Source organism: Manis javanica, chromosome 1 (genome assembly GCF_040802235.1).
Source record: "Manis javanica isolate MJ-LG chromosome 1, MJ_LKY, whole genome shotgun sequence".
NCBI classification, from domain to species: Eukaryota; Metazoa; Chordata; class Mammalia; order Pholidota; family Manidae; genus Manis; species Manis javanica.
The window spans coordinates 3,114,543-3,137,494 of record NC_133156.1 but is presented as its reverse complement, the minus strand read 5'-3'; the positions used below and the strand labels follow the sequence as shown (position 1 = coordinate 3,137,494).

The following is a 22,952-nucleotide window of genomic DNA, read 5'->3' as shown; positions in this document are numbered from 1 at the left end:
ACAATCCCTGAGATCAAAGATGCAAACTGGTGGACTTATTTTTTTATTCAGAAAGCAGGTACAATACTTACTTGATACTTTCTGTAGAATTCCATCTTTCCCTGCCCTTATTTCTCTTTAGCGTCTGAAACTCACACTTTCACCCATACTATGTCTGTGGGCCATGATGCAGAGATGGACACACTGAAAATAGACATAGAAAGAGAAAAATAGAGAATTACTTCCCTATTTCGTGTCAGCCAAATTAGTACTGATGGCCACACACACACACACACAAAAAAAAAAACAGGAAGTCCAAAGCCACTAAAACAGCTTCCTTGGCCACGCTTGTCCAGGAAATGTATCTGGAAAGGAAGAAATGTGGAGCCTGCATGTGCTTCAGGATAAAGTTGAGGCTCAGGCTAGAAAGGCTTAGGAAGGCCCTTGACTAGCCTTGCCAAATAACTGAATTTGCTTCCTTCTGCTCAAAACAAGTTTTCTTGACAGTAGCCCTCCAGAGACCATGGTGAGGCTTTAAGTCTGGTAATTCTGTGTCACCTCAGCTGAGCCGAAAGACTATAGGTAGTTCCAGGCATTGTCAGAACAATGGCCATTATTTTCCTGGAAGCTATTAGCCCACCTCCAAAGAACTCTAAAGCATCACTGACCCTTTAAATTACACCCATTTGCCTACATGTGTTGTAGATTTCTCAAGTGATTTCTCTAATTCTATAAAATCCATAGCATCTCTTGCTTCTGTTGTTCTTACATCCTGGCAATCAGCTCATCAGTTTAATGGTAGGCCTGCTGCGCCTCTTTGTGTCTCAGACCACCGTCCTGAAAATACAGCCCTTAGCACATTTGGCTCTCTGGCCCTGGATATAATTGACTGAAGAGGAAAGGAACTGTTAGAAGTCTTCAGATGTGAAACAATGGTACCTAGATCAAAGTGGGAACAGTAGAGCTAAAAGTGGAAGGAAGGAAAAACTTAGGCTTGTCTGCTCTAACTAGGGAATATGCCCCGAGCACATCTATTCCTCTGCTACTATTACCCTCTGCAAGACACCATAAGCCCTTGCCTGGATGCCAAATTAGCCTCTTAGTCTTCCTGCTTCTGCTCTTACCCGTAATCTACTTTTCACACATAGAAAAGACTTATTCTTTAAAAACACAAATCAAATTATGTCCTTACTACTTCGAGTTCACACCTGGATTCTCACTGCAATTAAAATAAAGAACCAAACTCTAGAAGCTACAAGGCCTTCCACATAATCTCATCCATGTCAACCTTTCCCCACCTCATCTCCTCCTTCCCAGGTGTTTCCCCACGCTCCAGCCACATAACTTCCACATACACTACATATGTGCTCTTTCACACTCTTGGCTCTTGCTGCAACCCTGCATGGGCCATATTTCTTCCAGATCTCCATTTGGCTACTATTTACCATTTGGATTTCAACCCAGCATCATCCCATCAGACAGGACTTCACCCATGATCGCTCTCATGCCACCGCTAGCACTACATTTCTCTGTATTTCTTTCATAGCATTTATCATTGTCATGTTGACTTATGTGTTAATGTCCCCAACTATAATGCAGCTCTGTGAGGCAGAGACTCTGCCTGTCAATCCTGTTCACCACTGTAGACTTTCTGCTCTCATGGCCCTCTGCCCATCACTCCAACACAGTGACCAATGTAGAATAGGCTTCCATCAAACAAGGGAGGAAAAGAAGGAAGGACTACGGGGAGCAAAAAAGGAGTGAGCGGTAAGTATATAAAAGGAAAAGGACGACTGAGGTTTTTCAAGATTGATGTTTTTCCTAAGAGGAATGGCTAACAAGGAAGGAAGCTAAGAATTGTAGTTTAAGCATGAGTGGAGCCCTGATGAATGCTAAGGCCTTGAGAGTGTAGAAAGGTAGGTTCACCTTAAGGATGCTGCATGGTTTGACTCTCCTCCATTAAAAAGACATCTGATATCATACCTGGTGCTCTTCAGCCACCTGTAAGATGACCTTTGAGACAGCATTTCAGAATGGAAGCCTGCTTGCACCTTGAGTTACCCATCTCCTTCCCTTTCTATAGGTTAAGTTACAAGAGCTGGAAGCTTCCTGTGCTGACCGAGAGAAGGAACTGGCTAAGGTGATGGTAGTAATTTCAGTATTTCTTCCCCCAGAGGAAGGAAAAGTTGATGTTCAGTTAGAGGACACAATGCATTCTGCAAATGATTGACTTACATATAATAAGGTTCCAGATGCAGAACCATTATCGGGTTGAGGAGGGGATGAAGGAAAGGAAGGTAAATGCAGTCTCCAAGGTTTCCTTCTCTTCAATAATTTTTATAGGATATGTTCCATATCTGTATCTTCAACAAATTAGTATCTATTCTCTCAACTGTCCCAAAATAAACTTCCCTGCAAAATAAAGCTTATCTAGCATCAGAAAATAAATGAGTTCATACATACAGCAAAAACATATTTAGGACAATTAGAAAACTACATTTAGGGTCTGGGATTTAGGAGGAAGCAAGTATACTCGGGTTCTTAGAGAAATTTCCTGAAAGAAATTTAAGACTGAATTTTGGTTTGCCAGGTAATGGAAGACTATGCTTTGGTGGCCCAGCTCTGCAAAGATCAGGTCTTCTGCATTAAGGTACAGTTTCTTGGTAATGGGACAGAGAAGGGTTTGTAAGGTACAGGATAATATGAAACCAGGCTTTTCAAAGAACACTTTCTAGAACAATATTAACTCTTCAAAGTGGCATGACAAAGGGTCTTTGGGTCCCTGACAACCCGGCACCAATATCATTCTGTTACAGCCCTGGTCTCCTGACCTCTGTGCTCTTAAATTCATAACGAGCACTTTTCCTTTCATGACACCAATTACCCAGGGACCTGCCTGGGAAGGTAGGAAGTGCAGCGAGAGATCAGGAGTGGTGGTGGGTGTCGGGGCTGGAAAAGGAGACCAAGCATTCATGTTACCACGTAATAATACATGCTTCTTATGATTAGAAAAAGTATAAGGCTTCTAATTAGTAACTGTGGTTTCTTTTATTTCTCTTGGAAGAAGTACCAGGAAACTTCAAAGAACATTGAAGAAGAGGTAGAGACGCGGCTCCTTGAGAGAGAAGTGTGAGTTTTGGGAAAAAAAGGAACTTCTTGGTTTTAGTGGTAACTCCATCTCAGCCTGGGTCAGAGCAAACATTCCTCTGACCAGTTCCTACTCGGGACTGAGTGAGCCCGAACCCCACATCTCTCTCCCTTCTGTTAGTGATTGCTTGACTCCCACTAAACCGCACCAACTTTAAAATGCAGGTCCTCCTTCCATCCTTCTTAAAAAACCACAGAAACACATCTCCCTTCATGCTTTTATCACATTTTCAATTATTCAGGTTTATATTAAGGGCAGGAACATCTGATTTTAAAAGGGCTGGTAGTCAGGCACTCTGATGAGTAGTACATTCTTACTTTCACAGAAAAGCCCTTTATACTAATACCACCCTTCATTTTCCCAAAAACATAGAGGCTCAGCCATATAAGATAGGCATGAAACTAACCTCTAGATACACGAAGGCTATCATATTACCAAACCCAAACTGTACACTATATTAACTACTAAACTAGGACCATTAAAGGTTAGACATGGTAAGACAAAAGCCCCTGCCCCTCCTTTCTGAGTTTGTCTAGACCTGACATGGTGAGAAAACAAAGTAAAAAATCTCACTCCCATTTCTTGGCCCCTTTTTAGAAGTTAAATCTTAACTTACTCAAGAAGTACTTAGATTTATTAAATATTTTGGATCTTGGGATCAAGGTAAACAGAACCAAACTTCAAACCGCCTCTAAATAGCCTTGGTATGCATTGTGGCCTGGGAGGGCCACAGGGTACCAGGACTTGGAATTCTGAAGGATACCTTCAAGTTTCCCGAGAGCCTTCTTGAACATTAAGTATGGCTTCACTGCTAAGATGAGTTTCTACAACAGAGCTGCCCAATAAAACTTTGTGCCATCCAATAAGGAGCCAAGGGCCACCTACTGAGTACCTGAAACATGGTTAGTGTGACTGAGGAAATGATTTATTTTTATTTTTATTAACTTATTGTTTATAGCTACATGCAGCCACTGGCTTCCATAGTGGACAGCACAGCTTTAGAATATGAAACTTTTTAAATAATCATTATGTAGTATGAATATTTGAGTGAACTTTATTCAATCCCTATCTTGGTTCACTTCCCCCTAGATCAAAAGTCTTGAGCATGAACTCGGCAAGAAAAGAACATAACAGTCAAAATAATAAGGTGAGCCTTCCACCCTGTGTCCTCTGAGGGCCACTGCCTGTCAGAGTTTCCAAAACACTGTAAGCCAGGAAACATACACAAAGCTTCCCATGTGCATTTTCCAAGAACAGTACTAGATATAATTTCAAAGCATTCCAACCTGAAACAAAGAAGACAACTGTCTTCCCTCTCTTACAGCCAAGTAAATATGAGGCTTGTCTTCATAGAAACTAGTCTAAGACCTAAGAAGGTTCAGAATGCAAGTAAGATGGAACATTAACTGCGGCTATGCTCTACAGAGAAGAGGCTAATATATGACACATACACCACACCACCCTCCTAATGCAATCACAGAACTCTTTCCATATGATCCCGACATGTTCCCGAATCTTTCAAAACACACAGCACCAGGGTTATCTGTCACTATCTGATCACAGTCTCCCCATGAGTTAACATAAGAAGTCATCACTTCTTTATGACACAGCTCCAAATCCATTCATGTTTAACATCGTGATGTCACCAGCACATATGCAAAGGTCAGAAGGACATAGAATTGGGTGCAGAGCATCACGGCTCTTTCCCTGTTTGGCATTTTGTGGCAGCAAGTTCACAGGGCTAAAAGATAAACTTTTATTTAACTTTATTTTTGTAATGAATATTGGTTTAAGAGGCAAGGTTGACATTCCTCAGAAATTTATTGGCATGAAATGTATGATCTTGATAATCTCACCAAAAAAAAAGTCTTCTTTTCCTAAAAAGCAAACATCCATAATACACCACTGTTCCTGGGGTCATCCAGATGTTTGGGTATATGTCAGACATGCCCACAGTGACCATGACTCCGATTGTCCTGAGCAAGTTATTCTGGCCCCTCTCTTGCATATTCCACTCAGCAAAAAAATATTAACTGGACCCTGAAATTAAATGGACTCCATCTCTCTAGGATGAGGCTCAGCATACTTTCTGACATGTCCCGTCATCTATCCCCAATGGTTCATCAAAGTGTTCATCTGACTACACATCAGAGGAAAAACAGAGTGTCTTCATCAAGATTATGAGAGTCCCATGATGGTCCCGTGCCCTGAGTTTGAGCCATCTTTACAGAGACGCTCCCTGGGCACTGATTAGAGGGCACTTCACCTCATCTGGCTCAAGTTATAGAACCAAATTTGTAAAACAAAGTTTCTCATGATTCCAGTTCTATGAGCCTTATTTACACAATTTTAAAATCTTAATTCCTCTTTTTATCTCCCAAGGAAGTTAAAAGGAAAATGAAATAACAAAGAAAATATTTTGTCAAAGAAATGCCACAGAAATTCAGGATGTATTTTCATCTTTACATTTTTATACTTCTAAAACTTACCTCAGAATGTATTTGTGTGGTTTCCATAGCTTGTTCATTCCTCTAAGGGTTTCTGGCTGAGCTGAAGGTTAAGCGAAGAGTTATGAGGGCCCAGAATGTGGATTTGCAGAGGTCCCGCCTGGCCCTGCCACTAACTAGCTGTATAACCTTGGGCAACATACTTTACGTTTCTATGCCTTCCTCTACTCCTATCAGTATATAAGAAGGTGATACAAAATCATATATAAATATGTAACTGTGTGTATATATATATATACACACACATATATATATGCATATGTATATATAAATACTGCACACACACATATATATGCATATATATGTATATGCATGGGCTTTGAAATTTTCATGTTTATGCTTATGAAAAAAATTTGTATGGTATCTAAACATAACATATAACTAATAGCTCACTGAATATTACGTGACAGAGATGACAGCTTCAAAAAATTGCTTATTTATCAATTGCCTTTCTTCTTCTCCCAGGACAAGTCTCTCCAAAAGAAGGGAATATGGCTCTGTAAAAGGCAAGTAAATATCTTTGAGGACTTCCTGAAAACTGGGAGATCTACTAGCCATCCTGCAGACGACAAGGAGAACCTTTTATACACACACACACACACACACACACACACACACTCTCTCACTCTCTCACACACACACACAGAGTCAACAAACTAGTGTCATCAGTGACCACATGTCTCAGTTTAAATGCTATGACTTCTTGCCGAAAGGCAATTACTAATCTCATTTTCCAGTATTAGCACCCAACAGCCCAGTAAGTAATCAGAAACGGGAATCTTATCACCTAAAAGAGATGTGGCAAATCTCATATTTACTCCCTCCTTCCCTTAACAGTCTGAAATAATTTGATGTATGTGGATCCCCAGTAGAGTCAGTAGATTAGAAATGGGGTTCATAAGCATAGTGATTGGGTTTTCACACTATTGTATGAGACACGCCTCCCTCAAACCTTGTTACAATGTCAGCTCTTTACCCCCGACATGAAAAATATATACATACATAGGGAGAGAACTTCTAAATGCAAGTATACTGCTGCCTAATAACAGATAAAAGAGGAAATGATTGTGAAAGAGATAAAGCACCTAACAGTATCCAGCACATCATAATTGCTCAAAAATATTTGTTAACCTGAGTAAGAACTCAACATTCAAACAACTGAGTGCATATTAGTTCTGAAGGAATCACTGGGACAGCAAAAATTTGTATTCATGTAGCCTTGTATTTTCAAGTAAAGGTCAAATTATGTTCAATATAATCTGTTTAAGAAGGCACACAGAAACAGATTCAAAGTGGTATAAAATATTATTTAGAAAGAGTTCCATCAAAATGATTAACATAAAATTATTGGTGTTTAAAGGTAATTTCCAAATGTCTAGAATATTGGCTTAAGGGGGATGTCCCTTCATACAAGGTAAATGAAGTACTACATATTTTGATATCCCCACATATAGTGTACCTGGAACAACTAGTAGAATTCTTCCTAGAACTCCTAGGACTGTCTTCACCTATACTTTTAACACCCGTGCCAAGCATGGAATTGCCCATATGGACTCCCAAGGACTGTCTGCCTTAATGAGAGTTGGTGATCTGGAGGAGAATGTACAAGTTTAGTTCAGGAAACTACAAATACCTTCCCTCTTGTTTTACTCGACCACTCTGTGGGGCACTGGTATGCTGGTTGTTAACTCAAGAGATTAAAAAGTTGGTTATTCCTAAGATTTTCCCTGGGAATGTCACCCAGAACCTCCTTATGAATATTGTATCCAGCTTCAAGGAGATTTGCAGGAAGGAGGAAGGAGGTTTGTAAAGGGCCTCTGATTCTAATTCTAAGATACTTCACCAGAATGGATCCTGGATCCTGGCTCTAAGATCAACTCTAGAGAAAGACTTCAGAGAACTGGTGGGGAAGGGGTTCTCTGTGACCAGTGAGGGCAGGTGGTAATGAATTTGTCCTGGAGCTGCAGGCAGCCCAGAACAGCTGGATAAGGTTAATGTAGGAAGGAAACAGTGGCGGTTTGCCCATACAAATCATAGTAAAACAGCAAGGGAAAAAAAATTCATCCTTTATAGGGAAATTTAGAGAAATGTATTAAGAAATATTAAAAGTATCATGAATGAAAGAAGAGAAATACCATGATCATGGATAGGAAGCCTTAATATCAGAAATACATCAGTTGTCTCCAGTTGATAAATAGTCAATTAAATTCCAATCAAACTCCCCAAAAGATTTTTCATGGAATTGAATGAAATGATTCTAAAATATACTATATTTGGAGGAGTAAAGGGTCAGACATAACCTCGAAATTTTAAAGAAAAGCAAGAGGTGGGGAATACTATGAAGCTGTAATAATTATGATAGTGTGCTATTGGGACCAGACTAGGAAAACTGAACAATGAAACACAACAAAAAAAGAGCTTAGAAACAGTGCACATTTAGACCTTTGATATGTAACACTAATTATATGTCTTAGGGGAAAGGAAGAATTGTTGAAAAATATGGTAGGAAAAACATTACCCAAATAAGACAAAAAATGATATCAGATCACTAACATTGAGCATATATAAAAAGCAGGCCCAATGTGTTAAAGACTTCAATGTCCACAAAACGAAACAAAGGGGATCTTTAGATTGCAGCATGAGTTATCTACTACCACTCAACAAATTACCCCAAAACTTCCTAGTTTCAAATAATAAACATTTATCATCCCATAGTTTCTATGAGTCAGGAATCTTTGAGTCATTTAGCCTGGTAGTTCCAGCTCAAGGTCTGGTATGAGGCTACAGACAAGATGTTGGCCAAAGTTACAGTCATTAGAAGGCTTGGCTGGGGCTAGAGGATCTATTTTCACACTAGCTTTTTTGCTGGATTTTGGCAAGAGGTCTCAGTTCCTCAGCACATGCACATCTCCACAGGGCTGGTTGGGTATCCTCCCAATATGACAGAAGGTGTTCTCTTGAGAGTAAGGAAGAAGCTGCAGTGTCTTCAGCACCTAGTCTAGGAAGTCATACACTGGCACCTCCACAATACTGTATTCTTTAGAAATGAGCCGTTAAGTCCAGTCCACATCCCAATGAAGGGAAATCTCATAATGAGAGGAGTATCAAAGAATTTGTGAACATATTTTTAAAATGCTACAAACCCTCAATGAAGATAGAAGTATCTTTCAGGCCTTGGTATAGGGCATGGATTTCTAGCATGACATGAAAGGATTAGTTCTAATTAAAGGAAAGGTTGATAAACTAGACTTTATTGAAAATTATTAACTTTTGCTCTTCAACACTTAGAGCAAGTGAAAGTTAGAAAGTAGAGGGAAGTTATTAAACGTACACATGGAAAAGGATTCATATCAAGAACACAGAAAGAACTTTTACCATTTAGTAAGAAAAGATCAAACAACCTAGCAGATAAATGGGCAAAAGGAACCCATCAGACCAATAAACCTATGCACAGATATTCAGCATCACTGTTCATCTGGGAAATACAAATCAAGACCATAATGAGATATTACTTTACAATCATTGATTAGTGAAACTTTAAAAATCTGACGGTAAGTGTTGGAGAGGGTGTAGATCCATAGAAATGCATACTCTGCTAGTGGGGTATAAATTGGTGTGACTAAGTCACAAGATAATTTCAGATAATGATAAATACTGGAAGAAAATAAAACAGAGCAATGGAAGACAGTAACTAGCAAGCCTGCACAAGGGAAGGACCACATTTACAAGGGGTTGCTGGGAACGGAGACAAGATTTAGTGGGAGACATTTGAGTATCAAGAAGGAACCAGGTGTGCACTGAGGTATGACTTACTATTTTGTTCCTGGTTTTCTAACATCTGGCTAAAAGTTTCTTGGCTTTCTGTTCTCAGGATTTTTCAGGTTCTCTTTTTCATCACCCTATTTTTCATCACACTGCTGGGCTACTTGCTTTTCCACATAAGCTTTATAAATCCAGATCTTCTAATCGACATACTACCCAAGATACTGAACAGGAGCACCTTGTGGAGGCTAAGAAGCTTCCTCTCTGCATCTCTCACACTTCGGACTGAGGACTTGTTGCCCCACTAATCTCCAAAAAACATCCTTGGGAAAAGAAGGCAAGTGGTACCTGACTGTGTACACTAGGAGATGGTGGAACTTGTAGAGGGAAGATGTTTTCTCCAGTTTTTCCCTTGAGGTTTGCCTACTGATTACCTTTCCTCCCATGTTGTGTTTCCAAGATCGACCTTGCCCAGTAAACAGCTCTGTCAATAGATTTCAGCAGCTATAGGATAAGCTAAATAGTATGAAATAGTAAACAAAGTAGACCATTTTCAGAATAATGTCATAGATGCTAAGCAAAGTTAGAGAACATCATTACTCCTAGATAAACTTAAAAATGTAAGACACCGGATCTCTGCAATGCAGATGGCTCTTTACTGATAATTAGAACTCTATAGCTGCCAGTGACCTTAACTTAAGCTAACTTAGAAATTACAGCAAAATTTAAAAAAAATATGTTGCCTTATGGAACTAAAAATCTGAGGTTTCAGGCATGGATGAATCCAGAAGTTTCACCAGTGTCCTCAGGGCTTCATCTCTCTCCATTTCTCTGAATGGGCATTGCTCCTTTAAGTGGCAATATTCTGAAAATAACTTAAATCTTATACTACCTGATTAGCAACTTCAGTACAATCAGTCTTTTCCAATAGCTACAGCAGGAAATACCAAAGAATCTGTATTGGCCGAGGTCAAATGCCTATCCCTGTCCCATAATCAGCTGATCATGTGTCACCAAAGTCATCCTTTAATGAAAGGCTTATAGACATCTTGTACCACAGATAAATATTACGAACAGAAGTAACCAAATGGAAAAAAATTAAGCAACTTTCTTAATCTGGTAAATTGCCTAGAATGAGTAAATTCTTTCTTAACCCCAGGCCTCAGAGAAAACGAAATCCTCTTCTCCTGGCAATTACTAGAGTAATGTGAAAATATGCATCGTCTGACAATACAAGTCATGGAGTTTTCACCTGGCACCCTAAATGGAAACACCCCCCACCATCTCAAGGAACAGCATTGCATGCGTGGCTTATTCCCACTCTGAGTGGCAGTGGCATCTGGCAGTTTCTGCCCAGTATGTGCAGCCTTAATAGGTGTTTCCCTAAACCAGACTTTGTTCTTGGCACAAGGGGAGGATAAGGTATGGCCAGCTCCCATTTACCATTGTCCTGACACATGACAGAGCTGAGCAAGGAATCCACTCCTCTGCACTCATGAATTTGAGACTTAGAATCAGGAAAGTAAAAGTATTTTCACACATTGTAATTTCAGAGTCACTTAAGAAAACTTAAAAAAAAATTTTCCTTTCATGCATATTTCATTATTCATCACCATGTTTTGTCTGCTGTAGCTAAGTGACAAACCCCCAACTTCTGTGGGATGCAGCAAAAGCAGTCTTAAGAGGAAAGTATATAGCAATCCAGGCATACTTAAGAAGGAAGAACAATCCCAAATGAGTAGTCTAATGTCACAATTATCGAAACTGGAAAAAGAAGAACAAATGAGGCCTAAGGTCACCAGACGGAGGGACATAATAAAAGATCAGAGAAGAAATACACAAAATTCAGAAGAAAATCAATGAGACCAAGAGCTGGTTTTTCGAGAAAATAAACAAAATAGATAAGCCTCTAGCCAGACTTATTAAGAGAAAAAGAGAGGCAACACACATCAACAGAATCAGAAACAAGAAAGTAAAAATCACGACAGACCCCACAGAAATACAAAGAAATATTAGAGAATACCATGAAAATCTATATGCTAACAAGCTGGAAAACCTAGGAGAAATGGACAACTTCCTAGAAAAATACAACCTCCCAAGACTGACCCAGAAAGAAACAGAAAATCTAAACAGACCAATTACCAGCAACAAAATTGAATCGGTAATCAAAAAACTACCCAAGAACAAAACCCCGTCGGTGGTCGGATTTACCTCGGAATTTTATCAGACACACAGAGAAGACATAATACCCATTCTCCTTAATGTTTTCCAACAAATAGAAGAGGAGGGAATACTCCCAAACGCATTCTATGAAGCCAACATCACCCTAATAGCAAAACCAGGCAAAGACCCCACCAAAAAAGAAAACTGCAGACCAATATCCCTGATGAATGTAGATGCAAAAAAACTCAACAAAATATTAGCAAACCAAATTAAAAAATACATCAAGAGGATCATACACCGTGACCAAGTGGGATTCACCCCAGTGATGCAAGGATGATACAACATTCGAAAATCCATCATCATCCACCACATAAACAAAAAGAAAGACAAAACCACATAATCATCTCCATAGATGCTGAAAAAGCATTCGATTAAATTCAACATCCAGTCATGATAAAAACTCTGAACAAAATTGGCATAGAGGGCAAGTACCTCAACATAATAAAGGCCATAAATGATAAACCCACACACTCCATCATACTGAACAGCGAGAGGCTGAAAGCTTTTCCTCCGAGATCGGGAACAAGACAGGGATGCCCACTCACCTCCCTGTTATTGAACATAGTACTTGAGGTCTAAGCCACAGCTATCAGACAAAACAAACAAATGCAAGGAATCCAGATCGGTAAAGAAGAAGTCAAACTGTCACTATTTGCAGATGACATGATATTGTACACAAAAAACCCTAAAGACGCCACTGCAAAACTATTAGAACTAATATCGGAATTCAGCGAAGTTGCAAGATAAAAAATTAACACACAGAAAGCTGTATCTTTCCTATACTCTAACAATAAACTAATAGAAAGAGGAATCAGGAAAACAATTCCATTCACGATAGCATAAAAAAAAAATACCTAGGAATAAACCTAACCAAGGAAGTGAAAGACCTATACCCTGAAAACTATAAGACACTCTTAAGAGAAATTGAAGAGGACACTAACCAATGGAAACTCATCCCATGCTCTTGGTTAGGAAGAATTAATATCATCAAAATGGCCATCCTGCCAAAAGCTATATACAGATTTAATGCAATCCCTATCAAATTACAAACAACATTCTTCAACGAACTGGAACAAATAGTTCAAAATTTCATGTGGAAACACCAAAGACGCCAATAGCCAAAGCAATCCTGAGAAGAATAAAGGGGGGGGGGATCTCGCTCCCCAACTTCAAGCTCTACTACAAAGCCACAGGAATCAAGACAATTTGGTACTGGCACAAGAACAGAGCCACCGACCAGTGGAACAGAATAGAGATGACAATAACGCAAACATACATGGTCAATTAATATACAATAAAGGATCCATGGACATACAATGGGGAAAGGACAGTCTCTTCAACAGATGGTGCTGGCAAAACTGGCCAGCTACATGTAAGAGAATGAAACTGGATCACTGTCTAGCCCCATACACAAAAGTAAATTTGAAATGGATCAAAGACCTGAATGTAAGTCATAAAACCAGAGAACTCTTAGAAAAAAACATAGGTATAAATCTCTTCAACATAAACATGAGCTACTTCTTCATGAACATACCTCCCTGGGCAAGGGAAACAAAAGCAAAAATGAACAAGTGGGACTAAATCAAGCTGAAAAGCTTCTGTACAGCAAAGGACACCATCAATAGAGCAAAAAGGTACCCTACAGTATGGGAGAATATATTCATAGATGAGATCTGACAAAGGATTGACATCCAAAATACATAAAGAGCTCACACATCTCAACAAACAAAAAGAAAATAATCCAATTAAAAAACGGGCAGAGTTGCTGAACAGACAGTTCTCCAAAGAAGAAATTCAGATAGCCAATGGACACATGATAAGATGCTCCACATCGCTAGTCATCAGAGAAATGCAAATTAAAACCACAATGAGATATCACCTCACACCACTAAGGATCGCCACCATTCAAAAGACAAACAACAACCAATGTTGGCAAGGATGTGGAGAAAAGGAGAACCCTCCTACACTGCTGGTGGGAATGTAAATTAGTTCAATCATTGTGGAAAGCAGTATGGAGGTTCCTCAAAAAGCTCAAAATAGAAACATCATTTGACCCAGGAATTCCACTTCTAGGAATTCACCCTAAGAATGCAGGAGCCCAGTTTGAAAAAGACAGATGCACCCCTATGTTTATCGCAGCAGTATTTACAATAGCCAAGAAATGGAAGCAACCTAAGTGTCCATCAGTAGATGAATGGATAAAGAAGAAGTGGTACATATACACAATGGAGTATCATTCAGCCATAAGAAAACATATCCTACCATTTGCAAAAACATGGATGGAGCTAGAGGGTATTATGCTCGGTGATATAAGCCAGGTGGAGAAAGACAAGTATCAAATGATTTCACTCATATGTGGAGTATAACAACAAAGAAAAACTGAAGGAACAACACAGTAGCAGAATCACAGAACCCAAGAATGAACTAACAGTTACCAAAGGGAAAGGGACTGGGGAGGATGGGTGGGAAGGGAGGGATAAGGGTGGGGGAAAAAGAAAGGGGGCATTACGATTAGCATCTGTACTGTGGTGGGGGCGGCATAGGGAGGACTGTGCAAAACATATAAGACAAGTAGTGATTGTACACCATCCTTACTATGCTGATGGACAGTGAGTGTAATGTGGTGGAGGGGGGCCTTGTTGAAGGGGGATACCTGGTAACCATAATGTTTTTCATGTAATTGTAGATTAATGACAACAAAATTTTTAAAAAGTGTAAAAGGGAGGCAGAAGAGGAGGTCAGGGAGCTCTGTGACTTGAGGAGAACATGTGCATCCTTCTTTAGTGGTGTTGGGAAAGGACCGTAAGCTAAGGAATGCAGGTAGCCTCTAGAAGCTGGAAAAGCTACGAAAATGGATTTTCTCTTAAAGTTTCCAGAAAGAAGGACAGTCTGTTGACACCTTAATTTTTTCTGAGTAAGACTTGTGTTGGACTGCTGACCTATAGAACTGTAAGATAATAAATTTATGTTGATGTAAGTCAAAAAAAAAAACATTGCATGAAGAACATCCAACATCAACATCCTCTGGAAGAGTCATTCCAGAAGATGATCATCAATAAACTTCAACAAAGATCCTGGCGCTGTTGCAGTTGTAGCTTCATTCATCCCACTAGTTCCTGGACTTGCCATGGGAATGAAGAAGGAAATATCTAAGCTGGCCTGTGCATACAGTAAAACAACAAATTTGACTGGATCTATATTGTCAGAACTCAACCAAGAATTAGGAGAAGTGCAAATTGCAGTGCTCCAAAATCATGTGACTGTAGATTATCTATTGTTAAAAGAACATATGGGATGTGAACAGTTTACAGGAATGTGTTGTTTTAATTTGTCAGATTTTTCTCAAACTATTTAAATTCAGTTAGACAATATCCATCATATTACTGATAAGTTTTCACAAATGCCTAGGGTACCTAACTGGTATTCTTGGTTTCACTGGATATGGCTGGTAATTGTAGGTCTGCTTTTGTTATGTAGCTGAATTCCTATTATGTTAATGTGTGTACACAATTTAATTAGTAGTTTAAAACCTATACATGCTTAGGTTACTCTACAAGAAGATATGTCAAAGAAATAATCAATCTTCCCATGTTTTCTTCCATCTGCTACTTCTATACCTTTTCTTCTTCCTTCCTAATTACAACCCTTTAGTAGAATTGTGCCTCATATGAGGCACAATTCTACTGAGTATCATAATTCTTTCAAGTGGTAAAGATACCTCAAGACAAATGCTGGGCATAGAAGCCACAGGGTATAAATCTGCAAAGAAGTAAAAAGCTAACCTTTTCAAACAATATTGCTTCTCTCTCACTTACCAACTTTACATTTCCCTGTATGGCCCTGGAAGATGGCTAGTAAGCCCAAGAAGGGTAAGAATCCTCAAGGGAGGAACAACCTAAGACAGGCACAGTCGCAGGGGGGCCATCAGGTGAGAAATTGGGGGTCTTAGAACCTCACCCCCCGTTTTCAGAGAAATCTGCATCCGTGATGTTTTGTTGCCCTTGTCTAGCTTGGATTAATTCTTAGTCTATAGGCACAGACCTGATCATCTACATTTGCCCTCTTACAGCACTAAATTATGTTTTTCGACCTTTATCTTGCATCTACCTGCCAACTCAGCATTTTACTAAAAAAAAAAATTACGGGAGAAATGTGGGATTCACTTATAAATCAAGTATAAAAATCAAATGAATAATCATATCTGACTTGATTGTTCATAGTTCATGATGCGTGATCAAAACCGAAAGTTTCTGTGATATGACTGCCCTTGCACTGTTCACCATGTAAGAACTTATTCACTATGTAAGAACTTGTTGACCATGTAAGAAATTGTTCATCATGCTTCAGAAGATTGGAGACTGTTGAGAATTAGGCTTGGAGTTGATTAATTATTGTGCATTAAGTCCCCTATACAGAATTTTATTGTTATTAACAACCATTTGATCAATAAATATGAAAGATGCCCCCTCAAAAGAACATTGCAATTAATTTGGGGTGAACCATAAAGTGTCTTTCATATTACTAATTAACTAACTGAACCAACCACTATTAGTGAGCTTCTACTATGTGGCCAGCAGAGCAACCACACAGATCCATTCCCAGCCTTCCAGAAGCTTGCAGGCAGGCTGGCTGGCAGATGGACACCAAACACACAGTCCAATAACTAACTGTTAAGAGTTATGGCACATCATGACAAGAGCTGTGAAGGAAATATGCTAGAAAAGCCTGCAGCAGCAAGGGAGATGGTAAGAGCCCTAAAACATTCTTAATACCAACAGATCCCTGGGAAGTCCAGATTCCTAAGAAGAATGCTCTGGAGGCAGTCTCTGAAGTGAGGTGCCAGTTACCACGCTTTTAAAGTTCAGTTGTCACCCTTGGTTTGTCTAAGGACATTGTTTCCACAAGTCTGGGAAAGCTAGGTATGGATTTTTATACTGGGGACCAGACAGGGTGACATTTGGCAACTTTCAGGGAGGTGATGGACTTGGGGGCAGTGCTCTTTGCCTTAGATGTATGATGTGGGAGGTGGGAACGTAGGCCTGAGGGGCATTAGAGGTACCTCCTTTCTCTTCCTGTTTTTCTTCCCTAGTGAGCGTGTATGCACTTTGCAAACTTGACCAGGAGTCAGTTAACAGGTGAGAACTGCTCTACAGATCAGTATTAGTGCCCGAGGAGCCAACCAGAAGCCCTGTCCATTTCCTGCCTGCCCTTCCAGGTCCATTTCCTGCCTGCCCTTCCAGGCCCTTAGAGGAGGAGGTGTCTGCAGTATTTTGTTGGGATGGGGTGGGTGGAGACGTTGTCTCCTTCATATTGGACTGGAAGCCAGGGGTTCCCTACAGAACTCCTTCTGCCTGGCTTTGCCTGTACTAGGAGTGAGGGGAGCTTATGCCAAAATCTGCTCATGTGCTCATCCCTGCCACCAGCCCTCCTGTAGCTTCCACGTCCCCAGTCCGTGCGTGTTTCCTTCCTGGGGGCCTCAGCACAGCTGAGAGGCAGATGGAAGAAAGGTGTAAAATTATTGTAGGGAGGGGGAGGGGCTTTCACAACAGCAACAATGTTTCAGTAATGGTGGCACAGCACTCAACCACCCACAAGTACATTCACACCTGGTATCTGTCTGGCTCTCAGAGGCGGGTGCTGATCTCCAGCCTTAGATTCTGCCTCCCAATTCTTTACAGACACATGCCCTTTGAGATGTCTAGGCATTTTCTAGACCATGGTCCCCGAGGAATGCTGAACTCTTTCCGCATGTCAATTCCAATTTCTGCAAGCCCTCACCATTTCTGTGAAACTTCTATCAAACACACTTATCAAAGAGTCGGGGCAGGCAGGGGCTGCAGAGAACATCTAGTCCAACTTAGTCACTAGCCCAAAGAAAAGGGACTGAGCGAAGGCCACACAGCCTGTCAGGAACCCAGCAGGGCTCAGACACCTGAGGGCAGACACGCACATGTACACTGCCCCCATGCCCCCAATGCCTTACATAGCTGCACACTTCGCCCTCCTGGGGCTTCTCACGGGTGCACAGTGGGTGCTCTAAGTCGGGGTGTTTGGGAGTGTAACCTGTCAACCTTATTTTACCCTTACTGAGGGGAATGGGGTGGGAGGAGCTCGCCATTCTCAGGGATCCTGTAGGGGATTCTTCACAAAATAAAGACTCTAGTATGAACAATGGTTTTGCATACAGGAGGTGACTCAGTCCTGGGACTGAGGGACTGGGACACACGCGGCTTGCCCTAGCAGGAGGCACCTGTAAACACAGCACCTGGCCTTCCAAACCCTGATCCCACGACCCCTCTGAACACTGCTCAGCCCCCACCCCACCCCTCTCCCCCTCCCCCTCTCTCCCCCTCCCCCTCCACCCCTCCGGACAGTTCTCCAAAGGTGGGCTGAGGTCTTGTCTGTTTGCTAAAGAGTAAGTTAAGAATCTTAACTTCTTAACGACCTGGGTGTTAAAATGCAATCTTACCTTTAAGAAGGGATCCTTCCTGCCTTTTACTATATTGTTCCTGGCTGGGCTCACTTGCCATACTAATTGCTCAGGTTATACATTACTTGATTAGGGACTGGAGGAGGAAAAGCAGCATCTGAGCAAAGTTAAACAGAAACGGGGCCTTTTAGCAGGCTCAAGTAAATATCACAATAGCCTCATTTAATTGACACAATGAAGACAATGGCCTGTGCTGAGGTATTTTCTTATCGGGGGGGATATCCGTTCAAACATTCCAGGTCAGGTTACTCCTGGCTTTTTAGTTTTAACTAATCTTCACTGAAGAATGCTTATACTCCCACTTTGATATTCTACTTTGCAGCAGAGACTCTGACTTTGCTCAAGTGTTTAATACGGAGTTCCGGCGGGGGTCTTTTCCCAGGGGCCCCCACCCTACTCTGACTACCCATGGTCACGGTCTCAGAATCTCTGTGGCTAGTCACAAATTACTCAGCTGCAGATTATGAACCGAAAAGACAGAAAGATACGAATTTCTAAATACAAGAAAATGCACTGTCACTCCCAGACAAAAGTAAAGAAACTTCATTCCCAAATAAAAATTACAGGAGGTACGTCATGAAAAAAATTTTAATTCTAAAGGTGCTGCCTCCAGGCGGCCTCTCGCCCGCCGCCCCGCCACGAGTCACACTTGAACGTCAGCTCCGCAGGCCCTCGCCCTCGAGGCCCCCGCCGAGAAAATCCACACACGGCACAATGCCCACCAGCCTCACTGTCCGCGAGGCCAGACCCCACCGCCTGCGGCCCCCGGCCGGGCGGACGCGTGCCACAGGGCGGCGAGCAGCCGCCCTCACCACCCGGGCCCGGAGGGAGGAGCAGCGGCAGTGGCGGGCCCCTCTCACCCCGCCACGGCGAACTTCGCCGGCCACTCGGACATCTGCCCCGGGCGCACCCGCTCCGCTCCCTCCCTTCACGGGCGGCCCCTCTGGCAGAGCGCGCCTACTCGCGGCCCCCGGCCGGGCCCCGGAAGACCCCCACCCGCGCTGGCCGCTTCCCAGCCCCGCGGATCACGCGCTGCCCGCCGAGCCACTTGCTCGGCCGCCCCTTCACGGGCTCCACCAAAACCTCAGGCGCAGGCAGGGGTCCCCACGCTCCAACCGGGTCCGGCCGCGCCCCGAGGCCACATACCTTCCAGCCCGTCGAGCCGTCGCCATCGGCTTCACCCCTGAAGCGTGGCCCATTGTGGACGCTCCGCGGCAGCGAAGCCGCCTCTCAGCCGAGCTCTCGATGGCCTTGGCAATGCGGTCGGCAGGGGATAGGCTGCCCCACGACCTGCGGCGGGACAAGCGGCTCTCGCCGAGGCCGAAGGCAGGCCCGCAGTGGCGACGGGGTTCCTGGTCGAGCCACGCGACGGCGCCAGGCTGGAGGAGGCAGAGCTGGACTCGCTGAAGTCCGGCGGGGACAGCGGCTCGAAATCTGGGTCGATATCCACCACGTGGGGTGCTTCGGCCACAGTGACAGCCGCACGCAGCACACCGCGGGAGAGCCGGGAGGCGCCGAGAGCCCAGCGGGCGCGAGGCGATCCGAGGCTGGGGGCAAGGTCAGTACAGCCACCGCAGGCGAGGCGGGAGGATGGCGCCGCCAAGCACGGAGCGCGTCCATCAACATCTGGTCTCCGCGGGCCCACTGCGCGGAGGGGACGGCTCAGGCCGCTTTTCCCCGGGCCGGCGGACCGAAGCACGAAGGGGACGGTGAGAACTGCTTCTCTCGGCGGCGCTCGGGATGCTACTGACTGATGAATACGGCGGCAGCAGCGCCTGAAGCCGCTGGACTTACGCGATCTGCGTGCGCGCCCAATAGCTGTCTGCTCCGCAGCGCCCCGCGCTCATTGGCCATGTGGACCATCAGTTGGGGGCGAGTAGCCCCCGGAACAAGACAGGGATTCCCACCTTCCCCATTGTTATTCAATATAGTTCTGTAGGTCCTAACCACGGCAATCAGACAAAACAAAGAAATATAAGGCTTCCAGATAGGTAAAGCAGAGGTCAAACTGTCACTATTTGCAGATGACATGATAATATACATAAAAAACCCTAAAGACTCCACTCCAAAACTACTAGAATCTGAATTCAGCAAAGTTGCAGGATACAAAATACACCGAAATCTGTTGCATTACTATACACTAACGATGAACTAGCAGAAAGAGAAATCAGGAAAATAATTTCATTCACAATTGCATCAAAAAGAATAAAATACCTAGAATAAACCTAACCAAGGAAGTGAAAAATCCTATACCCTGAAAACTACAAGACACCCTTAAGAGAAATTAAAGAGGACACTAACAAATGGAAACTCATCCCATGCTCTTGGTTAGGAAGAATTAATACTGGCAAAATGGCCATCCTGCCCAAAGCAATCTACAGATTGAATGCAATCCCTACCAAATTACCAACAGCATTCTTCAATGAACTGGAACATATAGTTCTAAAATTCATGGAACTGCCAAGGACCTGGAATAGCCAAAGCAATCCTCATAAGGAATTATAAAGTGGGGGGGGATCTCGCTCCCCAACTTCAAGTCTACTACAAAGCCACAGGAATCAAGACAATTTGGTACTGGCACAAGAACAGAGCCACAGACCAGTGGAACAGAATAGAGACTCCGAACATTAACCGAAACATACATGGTCAATTAATATACAATGAGGGAGCCATGGACATACAATGGGGAAATGACAGTCTCTTCAACAGCTGGTGTTGGCAAAACTGGACAGCTACATGTAAGAGAATGAAACTGAATCATTGTCTAACCCCATACACAAAGTAAATTCGAAATGGATCAAAGACCTGAATGTAAGTCATGAAACCATAAACCTCTTAGAAAAAAACATAGGCAAAAATCTCTTGGACATAAACATGAGTGACTTCTTCATGAACACATATCCCTGGGCAAGGGAAACAAAAGCAAAAATGAACAGGTGGACTATATCAAGCTGAAAAGCTTCTGTACAGCAAAGGACATCATCAACAGAACAAAAAGGTACCCTACAGTATGGGATAATATATTCATAAATGACATCCGATAAAGGGCTGACATCCAAAATATATAAAGAGCTCATGCACCTCAACAAACAAAAAGCAAATAATCCAATTAAAAAATGGGCAGAGGATATGAACAGACACATCTCCAAAGAAGAAATTCAGATGGCCAACAGGCACATCAAAAGATGTTCCATGGCACTAATCATCAGACAAATGCTAATTAAAACCACAATGAGATATCACCTCACACCAATAAGGATGGCCAGCATCAAAAAGACTAAGAACAACAAACGCTGGTGAGGATGCAGAGAAAGGGGAACCCTCCTACACTGATGGTGGGAATGTAAGCTAGTTCAACCATTGAGGAAAGCAATATGGAGGTTTCTCAAAAAACTAAAAATAGAAATAGCATTTGACCCGGGAATCCCACTCCTTGGAATTTACCCAAAGAATGCAACTTCTCAGATTCAAAAAGGCACATATGCACCCCTATGTTTATCACAGCACTTTTTACAATAGCCAAGATATGGAAGCAACCTAAGTGTCCATCAGTAGATGAATGGATAAAGAAGTGGAGTACTTTGAAATTTTGTCATTATATTATTATGTTTCATCTGTCATTGAAAGCATTAAATACATATGAATAGATTCCTAGGCTTTTCCCACATATACTGAATACCCAGCTTTTGTAGGAAGTTTTGCTAGTGATGCACATACAGGTGATCCAGAACAAGCCTGGAGAAGAAGGAGTAGGCTCACTCCCACCCCTACATTTCTACCAGGGCTTGACATGAGTTCTGGTTGGGGAGGGTAAGATTAGGAGTAAGGACAGGCTTGTTACGAGCGCCCTCTCACCAGCCACACAGGACTGACCTAGTACTCCACTTCCTTCAGAATAACATAGGCAAAATAGGAAACTGAATTGAGTCTTGTGAGACAGCAGGATATGATTGTGTAAAATTAGTACTGTTAATGAGTATCTGAAAATGCCTTTAATGCAGTAGTTGTCAGCACAAGTTGCACAGTAAAATTGCTTGTGGGGATATTAAGGATCTTTATACCCAAGGCTACACACAATGTTTTTGGGCAGCTGCATCCAGAGACGTCTCTCTCTGTACACTAGGTGAAACCTCAACCTGGACAGGGGAAGTTCTTGACTCTGAATGAGAAAGAATTCTCAACATGTCAGACAAGTGTAGGTAAGGAAGGAATTCATTAAAGCAAGAGTAGTAGTGAATGGCAGCAGCTAGCTACAAAGGCAGCATAGAGCAAGGGAAGAACAGAGGGAGGAAAGGGAAGCTCACTGTACTCCTGCTCAGCGTAGGTCAAATCCCTTGCCAACCCCTAAAGCCAGGGTCACCTGGAATCCAGTGTCCACTTGAATGTGCATGGCATGGAACTAAGCCCCTACCACCTCAGGATTTGGGGGGGAGCTGCAGAGCACTGGTTGGAGTGAGATTATATTCTAAGAACTTCCACTTCCCTACTGGTCTGAAATAAAACAGGGAGAGAGAAAGGATTGTGTTAAGACTAGGAAGCTGAATGAAATAGCAAAGTGACAAAGACATTTACTTCCAGAGGTGGGAGTCAGTAAGTTCCTGTCTTTATCACAGAGAAGAGTTCAGAGACAGGTGAAATCAGCTTATGCAACAAGAAAGTTTGTCTGATATAAGAAAGTACACACTCAGGAGTGCAGGTGAATTCAAAGAGGAGGTGCACGTAAGAGTTTAGGGTTTGGGATTTTATAGGGCCTTTTTGGTAAGGGTCAGCATAAGGCATGATATATACAGGTGATTCATAATTCCTTTGAAGTTTTGTCTTAAGAGTAGGGTTATTTAGGTGA

At 42.3% G+C, this 22,952-nt stretch overlaps 2 protein-coding genes and 1 pseudogene across 2 annotated transcripts in view; 2 read left to right on the top strand and 1 right to left on the bottom strand.

Moving 5' to 3' along the window:
- LOC140845526 (transmembrane and coiled-coil domain-containing protein 5A-like) overlaps positions 1-10,356 on the top strand; it is a 65,723-nt gene extending 55,367 nt beyond the window's left edge. The window contains exons 7-12 of the mRNA XM_073219921.1: positions 2,063-2,119; positions 2,570-2,629; positions 3,044-3,108; positions 4,217-4,274; positions 6,100-6,140; positions 9,506-10,356. Of these exons, the coding sequence (XP_073076022.1) occupies positions 2,063-2,119; positions 2,570-2,629; positions 3,044-3,108; positions 4,217-4,274; positions 6,100-6,140; positions 9,506-9,704 (480 nt within the window). The 3' untranslated portion in view covers positions 9,705-10,356. The remainder of the gene's footprint in view (positions 1-2,062; positions 2,120-2,569; positions 2,630-3,043; positions 3,109-4,216; positions 4,275-6,099; positions 6,141-9,505) is intronic.
- Positions 1-22,952, bottom strand: part of LOC140848917 (uncharacterized) — a 126,347-nt gene that overhangs the window by 50,467 nt on the left and 52,928 nt on the right. The gene's annotated exons all lie outside the window — the stretch shown is intronic.
- On the top strand, positions 6,523-6,618 carry LOC140844824 (small nucleolar RNA U13; annotated as a pseudogene).